At 42.8% G+C, this 15,044-nt stretch overlaps 1 protein-coding gene across 12 annotated transcripts in view; it reads right to left on the reverse strand.

The window, feature by feature from the left end:
* PARD3 (par-3 family cell polarity regulator) overlaps positions 1-15,044 on the reverse strand; it is a 656,403-nt gene that overhangs the window by 551,799 nt on the left and 89,560 nt on the right. For 3 of the 12 annotated variants that reach the window (XM_034644388.1, XM_034644384.1, XM_034644383.1), the window contains exon 1: positions 4,570-4,934. The exons of 1 other annotated variant lie outside the window; for it this stretch is intronic. In XM_034644388.1, coding sequence (XP_034500279.1) covers positions 4,570-4,695 — 126 coding nt within the window. In that variant the 5' untranslated portion in view covers positions 4,696-4,934. Of the gene's footprint in view, positions 1-4,569; positions 4,945-15,044 lie in introns of those variants that run through there. 8 more of the 12 variants (XM_034644392.1, XM_034644389.1, XM_034644387.1 and 5 more) reach the window with 6 other exon arrangements.

A 15,044-nucleotide genomic window follows, 5' to 3' on the forward strand; every position in this document is an offset into this window, starting at 1 on the left:
TAGCCAAGACAAATAAGGTCAGTTAACGAAATAACAAACAAAAAAACATTTCATTTTTGAAGTCAATAGAAGAGCACGATGGATAGAAATTAGGCCACATTGTCAATTCCCTTGGTAAGTATCTAATTTACTTAAGCTCAAAACAAAACATTTTTAAAAATACATTTTACAGTTCTCTTTTTAAAAAAATGAATCATTGGTATTTCATGATGTGATATATGCAGTTTTGAATTTACCTAATCAGCTCCATTTCAAAAATGCCTAACTTTCAGTACAAATTCAAACCAAAGCACCCACTTTTAATTTTGTTGTAACACTGTTGACCTTAAACAGATTTTTCTGTTGCCTTCTTAATAAGGACTGAAAACACAAACGGTCAGAAGGCATAGCTGATATTCAATGCTAGTGGCCTCTATCACAGGGAGTATCTAGTATTTATTGCCAAGTGCATTCCTCTGCTTCCCACTTTTCCATCCCAAACCACACCCAACACATACCACCACCTCCCCTCCACACATAACACAGAGCAAACCACAGACCCAATGCCTTCCTTGAAGGTGACTGGCTTCATTTCACATGTCAATCAAAAACGAAAACAGCAGCATGAAACCAAAGGTGAATTCCAACCACATGGAAATCACTTTCTGGCATTTTGTTTTACTAGAACTAGTACATAATCTCTTATGGAGTCACACGCAAACTGCCCGTGACTGACCCCTACCTCTGAAACAACTTCCACAACAACACAGAGATCACTTGAGTCACAACTGCTCCCTCAGTTCCTGCACCACTCCACAGAAATACAGGGAAAGGGGGAGGGATCAGGGGCTGGCCTGGGACAGCGCCAGGGCAAGAGTGAGAACTGTGGTCACCACCAGTTCTATTTGCATTATGTTTTACAATTTTGAAAACACACTCAAGCGCATTATTCAATGTGGTAAAAGGGTTTCTGATCCTTGCTTTCGATGGAGACGCAGAGAGCCTAAGCTGCTGAAAAGAGGTCACAATGAATAAATGCTGCTGGCCAGGACTCCAGGCTAGGTCCGCTGATTCATGTCCCAGCCTTTCTCAAACCCACAAGGATTCTTTTCAAATAAGAGCATCAGAGTGGCTGCCTTCTGGTTACAGCCCCTCTTCCCAATCTCTGTATATTGTGCATAATGGAGAGGTACATAACATTTCCTTTAATAAAAAGTTTCTGACTGTCATAAGAAGTTTGAAAAACCACTCACATTAACATTATACTACATGCTCTAATCTCATCTAGGATTTAAAGCTATGGTTCTCCAAGTAGTCCATTCCAGCATTACCACCTGGGAACTAGTCAGAAATGCTAATGGTCGGGCTCCACCTGGCCCTACTGAACCAAAATCTCTCCAGGCGGGGGCGGGGCCGAGCAACCTGTGTTTTAACAAGCCCTCCAGGTGGTCCAAATGCACACAGTCTGAGAACTCAAAATGCGTGATTTAGAATTCGGGCGGTGTGGCGGCTGAAATACTTCGAATTTGTTCCACATATTATTACATATCATGTTTATTAGCTCATATAAATTCATGGGTTTAACGCTTTCACCCACACTTTTTTAAAAAAAGATTTTATTTATTTATTCGTCAGAGAGACAGAGCACGCAAGCAAGAGCAGAGGGAGAAGCAGGCAGAGAGAGAAGCAGGCTCCCCACTGAGCAAGGAGCCCAATGTAGGACTTGGTCCCAGGACCCTGGGATCATGACCTGAGCCAAAGGCAGAAGCTTAAATGACTGGGCCACCCAGGCATCCCTCACCCACACTTCTTAAATCAAACAGATGTTAGTTACTACATCTTAAAAATGGTTACCATGCATATATACATATATCTCGCGCGCGCGCACACACACACACACACGCAGAGAGAGAGAGTTCCTGTGGTAACCATACAGATGTGTTTCTTTCCTCCATCTTTTGCTCTGAATAATGTAATTACTTTCCAACTCATCTTACTGCTTCTAGACTCCGACCTTTTCATTCCTGTCCTGCATCTTGCTACATGACTATCTTCACAAAACACCCATTTCATCATATCCCCGTCTTGTGACAGGAGTCATCTGCAGTGACTCACGACATTCCCAAAGGTTAAAATCCAACACGCCTGTCCAAGCACCCACTCTTCCCAAGCCTGCATTTCCCAGGCTTCCCTTGGCTCCCATCACGGTCCGTCAGTCCTCCCAGACAGTCCACAGTCATCTATTGCTCTACTCACTGATAAACCCCAAGTTCTAGGAATAGTGCCGAGACTGAGGAAAATACTCAGTAAGTATCGATTTTGTGAATTACCTAATCCTTAAGTTTTTGTTCATTCTATTACACACACCTGGAACACTTTCAGCCCCACAGCTCCAACTATGCGAATTGTATATATCCTCTCAAATCTAGATCAAAAACCACCTCTTCTGTGAAATGCGCTCCAACCTCCAAGTATTTATCTAGACCACATATTTGTGCTGTTTGCTTATCTCTAGATAAGTTCCTTTACAGCAGAAACCATCTTTTTTTTTTTGCAGAGAACAAAGAACAATGCACCATGTTGTATAAGTAATGTGTAAAAAATAAAGGTAATAACCCTATTAGATAAGAGAAAAATTTTAAACAAGAGTTTCTCAGAGAATACAGTCAACACACACAGACTTGTACTCTCCTAACTGCCAAAAGCAATGCCACGGGCATGCTGGGCCCTGTCAGGATCAAGAGACCCCCCTCACACTGTATCTTCTGACTCCCAGAGCTGGCTCTAGAAAGGCCGTGTGGTTGTTCTAGCTGACATCCCAGGCAACATCTTAGATGTGGAGACAGAAGACAGCCAGGTACTTTCCCGTTGCAGTAAAAAGGAACCCAAATTCCAGTAGAAACACCTTCATCCTCACCCACACAGGTGAGTCCTCAGCATCCCTGGCCTGAAATGCCAGGCAGAAGTGAGCCGAAGCCTGGATAAACCTGCCTAGACCCCAGGGGAAGGAGGGGAAGGTAAAAGCTCACCTTTGCTCAATTTGGCCAAGCAAGTTTTCCCCACTCTAGTCCTGGTGAATGTAAGAACACGCAAGGGCACGGGGGTGGGTAGTATTGTTACCTGATAATCTGGTTGACGATGAACAGAAGGCTTTTCTAAAGCAAGGGGGGAAATGTGCAATAGATCCAAGCCTAAGTCCCTAAAAGGCAATACAGATCTATAGGATATTTGCTCCAGAACTGAAAACCTCTGTTTACAAGCTTTGCAACCATCAGCACTATGGAAGCAGGCCCCTGGCTCTGGGCCCTCCTCCACCTCCACTCTGTTCCATCACCCTTACTGTACAAAGGGCCGCAGGGGGCCAGCAGGTACCAAGCACTTCCTGTAGATGAGAGCACTGAAGAACAGGAACCCTGTTTGAGCCATCACACATGTAATTAAAGCTGAAGGGGAAAGGGAGCTCAGATATTACTCTGACTCTTAAATTCTTGCTTTGCCCTTTTTGGCACAATTGTCTCTTGCAGGAAGATCAAACAGGCTTGTCAGAGATACAAATTTCGAAGGGAAAAATTAACCAAGATAAAATCCTCTTTTCTTCCTTTTTTTTTTTTTAAGATTTATTTATTTATTTGAAAGAGAGAGAGCACATGCAGGGAGGGGTAGAGGGGGAGGGAGAGTCTCAAGCAGACTCCACACTGAGCGCAGAGCCCCACGCAGAGGTCAATCCCACAACCCATGAGATCACGACCTGAGCCAAAATCAACAGTAGGGCGTTTAACTGACTGAGCCACCCAGGTGCCCCTAAAGTCCTCTTTTCTTTTTTTCTTAGAATAGAAAAAATGAATAATGAAAAATATATCACCCACCAGTTAATATACTAACTTCAATATGAGAAAGTAGTGCTTTACACCACATGACCTATCAAAAATATACAGATTTAAGAAGTGCTTCATTTCAATCATGCACCAGACAGTGCTGGGATAAAACTGCAAAAACAAAAACAAAAAAAATCCATAAACATTAAAATAGGGCCTATGATGCCTCAAGGCAGAGACCCACCGTGTGGCAACCACAGTGGCCCGCAACAGATGTGCGTTATAGCAATACTATACAGTGTGAGATCTTTTAAAGCTAATGAAAATGCTGATTTTTCTTAGTGTTTACAAAAGAAATAACCAACCCCAAAAATGCTTAAGGTTACTCACCCAGCCCAACGAAAGAAAAACCTACCCTTGTGTATTTACTCTCCAACCAGCAAACAAGAGAGGCTGACTCAGACCAGAAAGAATTTCTCTGACCTGGAAAGAAAACCTCACTGCAATATGATAACTCTAAATAGCTCAGAATTCTGAAACAAACCAGCAAAAACTTGACCCCAAAGCAGCTCTCCACTAGCCCCTTATATTACTTAATCCCAAAACCACCTCCCAACTTTTCTTAAAGAAATTATCTCAAATCACTTTACGGTACATGACTAATTCCTTACACCTGGCAGCAGTAAACACAACTGAATCAGAAGAAAAGGCCCTAAACAAATACAGAAGAGGAGACTATAAGGAAACTGAATTTTGACAGAGGACTTCCACCTACCTCCGATCTCCTCCTCCGGAGGCAAGGCAAACAGTTACCCAGCTGTGCCCTGTGGCCCCTACACTCCAGGCCAGCACACCCCACACTGTGTGGTGTCCGGGTCAGAGTTGCACAGCACCACAACATCACAACACAAGTATGGCCCCAAGGCAATGGACACCAGACCACAGTGCTTAGAATGTGGCTCAGACCACAGCCACTGGGGAGGCTGGAGGGGCCTGTTCCCAATGTCTCCTCAAGACTGCTGATGTCAGAGGTGGGGCTTCCTTCTCCTCCCAGAATACTCCTATCATCAGTCAAGGGAGGGATCCATGATGGTATCTTCAAAAGATTTGCCCAAGACCAGATAGCACTCCTAACTCTTATTACCATGGACATCTCTGCAGGGAAGGGACCTGTCAACTTTTAGGAAAGATTTTCAGCAGGGAAGGGAGCAATACAGACAGACAAAGGGTATACACACATACACACACACACACACACACACACACACACACATTCACTCAAATCCCAAGATATAAGCTAGTCAGCCCATGGGATCTCCTGGTCACTCAAACTTGTTACAGCTTGTTTGTACCATCCTGGAAAGCCATACCTATCTCCTCGCTTGTGAAAACCTTACTCAAATTTCAAATCCTGGCTAGTATCTCTTTGCAACGTCAGTCTTCAATCCCACTTTATCTTTTGCCCTATCTCCCCACAGTACTCACAACATCATCTCGAAGATGCGCATGTTTTATAATTTATCACTGTACTGAATCTGGGGACATTATCCACTCAAATACTTATGGAGCATCGATTATATGGCAGGTTCTAAACTAGGAACAGGGGTTACACCAGCAAATGTTTCCTATCCTCCTAGAATCTCTAGTCTAGCATACAAAATAACAGAGACTCTCTCTTAAACACAACCCTCACACCCCAGAACATTCACTGATATATGTTACTAGTTACCTCAAGCCAAGGACCCATTTGTATTCCTTTACTAATGTATTTATTTGAAAATATGTTGGCACTTAGATTTTTCCTGGAAATCCCTATGGACTCAAGACCTTACCTGGGCCCCTCTGGTCAATTTCAAATACATCTGAAATGGGGGACTTTTTAAATAAGGACTCCAAGATACCTTATGGAATATATGTAAAGGAGATTATATTAATGCCATTTAATTTCTTAATTTCCTTAAATACATGGTTAGTTCTCTGTCCTTCGCTAGTTTATAAAGTTGTCCCTTATGAGGTATTTGAAATTTAGGTACCTGTGCCTTCAATTTATTCCTTTTAACAAATTATGGTACATTTGGTACATACCATCTAAGAAAAAAAAAATTAAGCAGCACAATCCAATAAAATAGAGAACAGCAAGCACAAATATAGTAGTCGCTCTACAGTTCCCTTTCCATCATTTCAGATACCCGCCATCAACCACAATCCAAAAGCAGGTGACCCTCCTTCTGACAGACATACTGCCAGGCTAGAATTAGCCTAACACTACATCACGAAGCCTATGTCACTCACCTCCCCTCATCTCATCACATAGGCATATTTTATTATTTCACATCATCACAGGAAAGGTGAGGACAGTACAATAAGATATTTTGAGAGAGAGAGACACCACATAATTTTTATGACAGTATATTATTTTATAATTGTTCTATTTTATTATTAGTTATTGCTGTTAACTCTTATTGTGCCTAACTTATAAATTAAACTGTACCACAGACATGCACGTACAGGAACAACCGAGGGTAGTTCAGTACTGTCTGAGGTTTCAGGCATCACCTGGAGATCTTGGATCCTGTCCCCCAGCTAATCTCTCCAATCACTATCCTGCAGCATACTTAAGAGCAGAGCTTCTGATAAAAACCCTGCATGGAACCAAAGAAACAAATTAAGCTCTATGGAAACTCAGGCAAAACATAATTACACAAGTAGTAATTAAAGTGTGCAATGGACTACCTCAAACAGTAAGAGTTGTCAGTAAAAACTCATCACACCAAGGTGCGGGGACGACAAAACAGAAACGAAGCTGGTCTGTGAAGCTTTGAAGACACACAGAGTGGCTGCAACGAGAAACCAGGGCTTGATGACGAAGGCTTCTAGTGGGCACATGTCCTGTCTATCAGTGGCCACAAAGAAGGGCAATAAAATGGCTCGACAGGCTAAGTGGCCTACATTGCACAAGTCATTTCCTCTTTGTGGGCACCCGAGGCCTTGTGCATACAAATGAAGGGACAAGTTATCCCTGAGGTTCACCTATTGCTCAACCAGGCCATGACGCTCTATCAGGAAAACTGAACACACTCAGGGCAGCTTCCCTTCCCCGAGCGGAAATAAGATAACCCCTCCCATGACCACCATCACCAGATCTGGAAAACAACTCCTAAAACTAAAACTACGTAACCTTCCCTACAACATTCTCCGTCCAACATGTTTATAAACATCTGCCCTTGAAGCAGCAGAGTGCTAAGCTCTACAGATCCCGTCCACCTGGAACAGCTTCCCGGAGCAGGGGGCCCGCTGACAGCGTTGGAACCACAACTCTGCGCCGCCCAAAGAAAGCACCGCTGCAGGAAGCGAAGCCATGAGCCCATCCAGACTGCGGAAGGGTCCTGCCCGCAGGACTAGTCAGGGGTATGGAAGGATATCCCCATGGAGGCTCCTTACGACTGAAAACATTCCTACACCCACTACAGACTTGAACAACAACTGGCGATAACAGGATGGCAAGTTACATACTACCGGTCAATTAAGCACTTAACACTCAGTCTGAAAGTGGTTGTGTTTTGGAATAGAGAGGGTACAGCCAAGTCTGTGGTAACACCCCTGTTCTCCAAGACTTTAATACCAATTTAGGGAGGCAAGCCATAGGTATGTGGGAAGTTCACTAATACCCAATTACCAAAATTAAATGCCCACCAAGTGGTACAGGAATTACAAAAATTCAGAAAACACGGAAGACAAAGAACCCTTCATGAAGGAATTATTTCGTTTCAGTCAGGATAAATCTTAGGACAAAGGTGGGAAGGCCAAAACATACATGGCATGTTTGAGCAATGGGGAACAAGGCCTGGACATGACATCAATGTTCAACACTTGTCTTTTACTTTCTTTCTTCTTTTCCCTCGAGACTGGGAAACGCTGAACCTAGCTGGCCACACAAGATCCCTACCAGGGCTGGGCCACTGCAGAGACTTTTCAGACCTGCAATGAAACTGCTCACTCAAGCCCCAAACTTAATGTCACCTCCAGTGTCACATACTAAACAACCATTAAAACGAGGTAATATATTACCAAAAGAAGCAGCAAATGTGAAACAATTTGAGATTTGAAGAGAAAAAAGCATTTCAAAAGACCCCAAATCAAATTTTTTAATTCTAAAATTTTAAGGATTTTTGTGATCCTACATTCTCCCCCCATCTCGCTCGCTTTTTTTTTTTTTTTCAGGTTAAATCCTTTCTGGATGAAACTCTCATTCCTCAGATTTGTTTAACAGTTCCTTAAACCATTCCCTCTGAGTATTGGAGCAGCTCTTCCTGTTTATCAAAAGACTAAAATAAATAGCAGGTCAACAAGACCAGACAAGGAAAACATAAAACTCGTTTGACAGCTGAAGCCACCAATGTGTTCATACGAGTGCAAGAGAAACAACCCACCTTTATAGTCAGCCCTGCTCAACGTCATACAGTAATCAGGCCCTTCTTACCTTCTCACCACTAACACATTTCAGGCCAATCAGATATTTGGACCAAGAATTTAATGTCAAATTCAAGACTTCCAATTTTCACATCACAGCTGAGTACTGAATATTACATATGTGATTTAATTAGCATACATTTAGCACATCCACATATGTGAAATATAATACCAGGGCCTACATTTACTGAAAGTTTATGATGCCAAAAGAGAAGCAAAGCCCATATGGTCTAAGTGAGTTATTATTTTAATGCAAAGCCCCCAGTTTCATTCTTGTATGGATCTGCCCCCACAGTCAGCTGACATTCCTGCAAAAACTTACCTCACTCTCGGATGGACATGCAAACAAGGGCTGGCACCAAAATTTTAGTTCATGGTGCAAAGTGTGTTAGAAAATTTCTCCTTCAAGTAAATAACTACAATGTGGAATTACAGACACTCGTGAGGTTTTTTTCTTACTTTAAAGGAAAAAAAATTGCCTTGTAGATAATACCATTTTGTATTGTGTTAAGAATTCTTCTCAACTCACCTGAAATAAAACTTACAGATATACAAGTATACACCACTAAAGTCACAGAAACATTTCAAATTATTTAGTAAGGCAAAATCTGTCATAATTTAAATAACTTGCCTTTGAAATAAAAGAAAACACTTTTCAGACTAATCAGAGGACATTTATTAAAGCTTATGCAGGATGATACCAGAAAGGCAATACTAGTATCTTGAGATGCGTGGTCAGTTTATTCTAAATCTATGCCAAATAGTCTAAGTGCCCTTAAAAAAGTTTACCTAATGAATATGACACTGAAGCAGAGTTGATTTGGTCATATATAAGCAACATCACACTTACAAAAGTCAATGGCAACCACAAGAAATCAGTTCCAGGGGCGCCTGGGTGGCACAGTGGTTAAGCGTCTGCCTTCGGCTCAGGGCGTGATCCCGGCGTTGTGGGATCAAGCCCCACATCAGGCTCCTCTGCTATGAGCCTGCTTCTTCCTCTCCCACTCCCCCTGTTTGTGTTCCCTCTCTCGCTGGCTGTCTCTATCTCTGTCGAATAAATAAAAATAAAATCTTAAAAAAAAAAGAAAGAAATCAGTTCCAGAGTTAAGGTGATTGCATTGTAAAAATAACGGAATTTTAATCTTCAAATTAAATTATTTCTTTCCTGTATCTCCACGTTGTCTTTGAAAAGGCTCAGACAAATGTGGAAAGAACAGAGTATAAAGTAAACCACATGAAAAGAAGAAAAATAATAGTGGCTAATACAGTAGGAATGCTTCAACAGCATAGTGGATCTGCAGGACAGGGAGTGTGAGGACAGTGAAGGAATCTGACCCTTTTACCCCAACCCCATCACAACAGGCAAGCACCCCATGAACACTCCAAGCTGGAGGGAGAAGAGGAGACTGTGAGGAGGGGCCCATCCCAGGGAGTGCCCGATGCCCACAGCCAATGAAAACATCAGCTTTATTATCTTCTAAATAGCAATAAATGAGATCTCACCCACCACCATCCTGTCGTCCACCCCTGCACTTTCCACTGGACATCACCTACCCAGAAAACAAATCACAGTTTACCTATTCCCAGTTTTAATAGTAAACCGGCTCAGTGCTTTCGCACAGGGTCAATGTAAGCTACAATCACAGGAAACATCCACAAAAGTGCTATGACTAGTAAGGGCAAAAGAACACGCCTGGCTGCTTACTCTCAAGTGGGAGCAGGATAACTTAGACTTGATATTCAACACAGTGCCCCCTATGGTCATTCCATCTCCCCCCTCACATCAGGACACAGCAAGCCTCAAACTTCCTGTGCACACTTACTGCACGAGTCTCTTGCCCAAGCTCTCAACGTTTAAGGCCTCAGTCTCAAAAACTTTTAACTTCATATTGTTTGCCTCTATATTTGGAATATAACAAAGCATTTTAAAAACCCCTTCCAAAACACAGAATTGTCTTTACAAAACCTAAGAAGAGTGTGTTAATATTCCCATTTGCCAAATGCATATATTGACTTGAAGGAGAAGGGAGGCGAATGCCCTTGATTCACATGTGTCCAATAAAACCTGAAGATGAAAAGTAATCAATTATAGTGAAACACACAAGCACGTGCACACACACACTCCAGAGAAGTCATTATGCCTATGGTGGGGAAGTGGTTGGGGGGGGGGGATTCCCCTTAAAGGAACACTGTTCCTTAATGAATCCCCAAATCTTAAAGCCAGTGTCTTGTCACAGATAAGATGTTAAACTCCCTTTGGCTTAGATTACTGTATATTTCAAACAATCTTTTAAAAATAAAAGGTATTAGGTATTATCAGATCACAGTGATTACTCTCTGCTTTATTATGTCAGAAAACTTTTAACTCCCTCTTTTACACATCTAGTTCTCTTAGGGGGAAAAAACCCAACCACCTCATAAATTTTGCATCGTCCTAGTACACTGTGTTTTAAAATATGCTCAAGTATTGATCACAGTGATGCAGCAGGGGTTACTGAAGGCCCTTGGGCTTGGCAACCCAGCAGGGATGCATGACCAAGAATGGGGCCTGGCTTCTTCCATGAGGGCTGTCTTACATTCTAGACCCCACGGCAGAGGGGCGCCCAGCTGGGAGCCAGGCTTTAGAGTTCCTCTGACTCTCAAGTTCATGTTTCCCACTTCTGTACTTGGTGATGGGTCTGTGACTATCATTAAAATCCAAAGTCGCCAGCAGAGAGCATTCTGCGAGCGCAGAGGTTCCCTATTCTCCATGGACAGAAACAGTTCATCCCATCAAGGCAAAAATGCATCTTAACTGAAACTTCACAGTCAGCATTGGGGACAGTTTAATCAGAAATCAGAATAAACTCATGTTCATGAGAAAATAAATAGGTGACTGGAGAATGTTGCAAAACTAATTCTATATTGCTTAAAATATTTCTCTACAGAAAACACTCTGGAGGGGCGAAAACAATGTAGTGCAAATGAAAGCTGAATCATGATCTATGGCTTTCTCCATGCAATTAAAATGGTCTTCCAAATCATGCCCATTTTTATTTATTTTATTTGGGAGGCAGGGGCAGAGGGAGAGAGAATCTTAAGTAGGCTCCACACCTAGCACAGAGCCCAAAGCAGGGCCCAATCTCACAACCAACCCTGAGATCATGACCTGAGCTAAAATCAAGCGTCAGACGCTTAACTGACTGAGCCATCCAGGTGTGCCCCCCTTTTTTACTTTTCTGAGCAAGAAAGAGAGAGCGGGGGGGGCGAAGGAAGAGGAAGAGAGAATATATTTTTTTTTAAGATTTTATTTATGTATTTGACAGAGAGAGACAGCCAGCGAGAGAGGGAACACAAGCAGGGGGAGTGGGAGAGGAAGAAGCAGGCTCCCAGCGGAGAAGCCCAATGTGGGGCTCGATCCCAGAACGCCGGGATCACGCCCTGAGCTGAAGGCAGACGCTTAACGACTGCGCCACTCAGGCGCCCCAGGGAGAGAGAATCTTAAGCAGGCTCCAAGGGGTGGGGACGAGCTCTGGGGATAAATCAGCCTTGCTGTATGACCAATGGCAACAGAGGCTTCCATGAGAACTACACATCACACAGTCTACTGGAGGCCATAATCCAAGGGACAAAGACCGGCTGTGGAGGGAATGCCCAAGCAGCAGAAAGGCCAACACCTTTAAAATCAGCTTCCCGAGCTATACGGCTTGTTACTCATAAATATGAAGGAAACATGAGCCCCTTCAGCACAAGCAACAGAGCTCAGAAACTAAGGAGAAGGACCTGGACCTCACTGGAGCAAATTACTTAACCTCTCTCTGCTTTCATCTCCAAAAGTAATCCGAGGAACAAGAGCACCGAGCTCATAGAGGAGATAAAAGGATTGAATGAGTCAAAACCTTTAAAGCAGTGAAAATAGCTCAAGACGTTTAGTTACTGCTCAGTATTAGTTACTATTGTTATTAGCCGGAATTTTCAAAAGAGAAAGTCCCTTCCTCAACCATGTAGGCTAGTATTACACGCTCTGAAATCTACTCCTTTAGGGGCACAAATACCCAGTCTCAAAAGGGAATGGCGGTAAACACTGGTGGCTCTCAGTCCGGATACATCAGAAACACCTGGATAGCTTTATCAACCAGCTACCACCTCCCCCGCACTAACCCAGAACAACCAATTTAGAAACCAAAGTGATACTAATGTGCAACCAGCATTGGGAACACCACCACTCACACCGGAATCATAACTCAATATCAAGCTACTCTGCAAATGGGCAAATTGTCCAGTACACCTAAAACATAATTTGCTTGATGTGGACTGAGTCTACTATCTTGAGTGAGTATGCTTGTGGTTTCAAAAAAAATCCTTGTTCTCAGCCACACAGCAGCTAAATGAAGTATGTGAGCGTAAATTTCTCTAGACTGAAATTTGGTCAAAGTTCTTCATGGGCTTAAGGGTCAGTATAGGAAAGCAATTAGCACCTCATGGATTTCTGCCTAACTATATCCATCAACAGTCAACTGTTCAGAAATGAGGCAGATGCAGTATAACTTCCTAAAACTTCCTAGAGCTCTCAGCACTATTTTTATACTCAGGAGTTAGCGGTTTCCTAAAACAAGAGCTTCTCTCTCTTACATGTATAGGAAAGGCTAGCATTATGTCTTTACACCTCCTCCCTGAGCACGGGCCTAAAAGGGACTTCCGCAGTCTCGAGCCCTCAGTGGTTGGCAGCTGTCAACTAGTTTCTGCAGACTGGGAATCAACTCTAGTCCCTGCTTTGCCAATAACTGGCTGTGTGAGCTCAGGCAATTCAAAGCTCCAGCCATTCCCCATCTGTAATAATAAAGGGGCAGTACAAGATCTCACGGCCCCATTACCCTTAACATTATATTATCTTTTGAGCCCACAAAAACCAGCCCATCCATTCCCACTTCGCCTGGTGTGGTGGGTTATTCCAACACTCCAAGAAGTCAAGTTTTAAATACTCTGGCGCACAAGTCCCAAGCTCACATGCCTACAGGAAATGAGAGTAAATGAAAGGGGCGGGATGGGTGGGTTCCTGCAGAGTGGACAGCAAAAGCCACATCTAAGGACGGCAGCGCCAGGCGTGCAAGGGTGTGAGCTCACTCCTGCCCGGAAGCTCCAGGTCTTGGGAAAAGCTGCACACTCTGCTGCTTTATGTGGCATCTTCCCATTTGCTCAGGCTGGTTATGACGGACAGTAACTGTCTGCTGTCCAAGCCACCTCCCTCTGCAGCCTAGGTAAGCTGCATGGGACCCCAAGCAGGTCCTTCGTCCTGGATGCCTTAAGCCCAAAAGCACAAAGAACTACCACCCTGTACTTCCTAAAGAGGATGAAATTCATTTAACTGATTGAGATTGCTGTGTTTGTTTCTTTAATCAATAACTATCCAAGTTTCTAAACATAATGATTTATGGGCACTTTGAAGCCTTTTAGATTTTCTTTCTGTCCTGGTCTCTCCTTTCTCCATTCCAGATCCTATACACTGTTGCCAGAATAAAATTCTTCCAGCCCTGTTATTAAACACTTTCTTGTTTGAGAATTAAAAGTGGGTTTCCCTATTGTGTATAACAAAAGTATTCAACCCACCCCTCCACCCACACACATGCCACTCCATCCATTCCCTCCACACTCACTACCATTTATTGGGCACAGCCCATGGGCATGTAACATCTAACAAGAAACGTTCAGCAATGTTCACAATGAGATAACACAAGACCCTTGCAATGGATTCCAGATCAAAGACCAATTTATTCAGTCTACTTTATTAGAATCTAGGTGTTCTGAAGCTTACTAGTGCACATGATGGATCTGTAAGTGAGCAAAGCAGAACAAAAGCCCTTAATTCTCCATTATCCTTGGTCAAGAATTTTTTTTTTAAGATTTTTATTTATTTATTCGACAGAGATAGAGACAGCCAGCGAGAAAGGGAACACAAGCAGGGGGAGTGGGAGAGGAAGAAGCAGGCTCATAGCGGAGGAGCCTGATGTGGGGCTCGATCCCACAACGCCGGGATCACGCCCTGAGCCGAAGGCAGATTTTTAACTGCTGTGCCACCCAGGCACCCCCTTGGTCAAGAATTTATAATAATAAAACACTTTTTAGAAAAACTTGAGCTCTCAAATAATTACACAACACTTTAAGTACATACACATATGCTTTAGGAAACCTGGGCATTAAAATGCAACAAATAAAATTTCTAAAATACTCTGACACTGTCATTTCTGAATGTTTTCACAGATTAGAAAACATCACAATAGCAGCCCACTGACCCCTAATCTTAAGTATTTCCAAGATGGTAATGGCATAGAGCACTTCACAAATAGAAGCAGTAAAATTCTCTCCAATCCCGAAACATAACCTAAAAGATAAATATTAAAAGAATGGAAAATATGTACCTGAAGGTGCCTCTCCACTTTTTAACATAATGTTGTATTAGTTTCGGGTGTACAATAGAACGACTAAATATTTCCATATAGCACCTGGTGTTCATCACAAGGGTACTTTCCCAACCCCCTACCTCCCCTCTGGTAACCATCAGTTTGTTCTCTCTACTTAAGAGTCTGTTTCTTCATTTCCCCTTGCTCGTTTGTTTTGTTTCTTAAATTCCACGTATGAGTGAAATCACATGGTATTGGTCTTTCTCTGACTGACTTATTTCGGTGAACAGTATACTCGCTAGCTCCATCCATGTCATTGCAAATGGCAAGATTTCATTCTTTTTTATGGTTCAGTAATATTCCACTGTGTTTTTAGACCACATTTTTATTCATCAATCAATGG

The sequence above is a fragment of the Ailuropoda melanoleuca genome, chromosome 15, assembly GCF_002007445.2.
Source record: "Ailuropoda melanoleuca isolate Jingjing chromosome 15, ASM200744v2, whole genome shotgun sequence".
Taxonomy (NCBI): domain Eukaryota; kingdom Metazoa; phylum Chordata; class Mammalia; order Carnivora; family Ursidae; genus Ailuropoda; species Ailuropoda melanoleuca.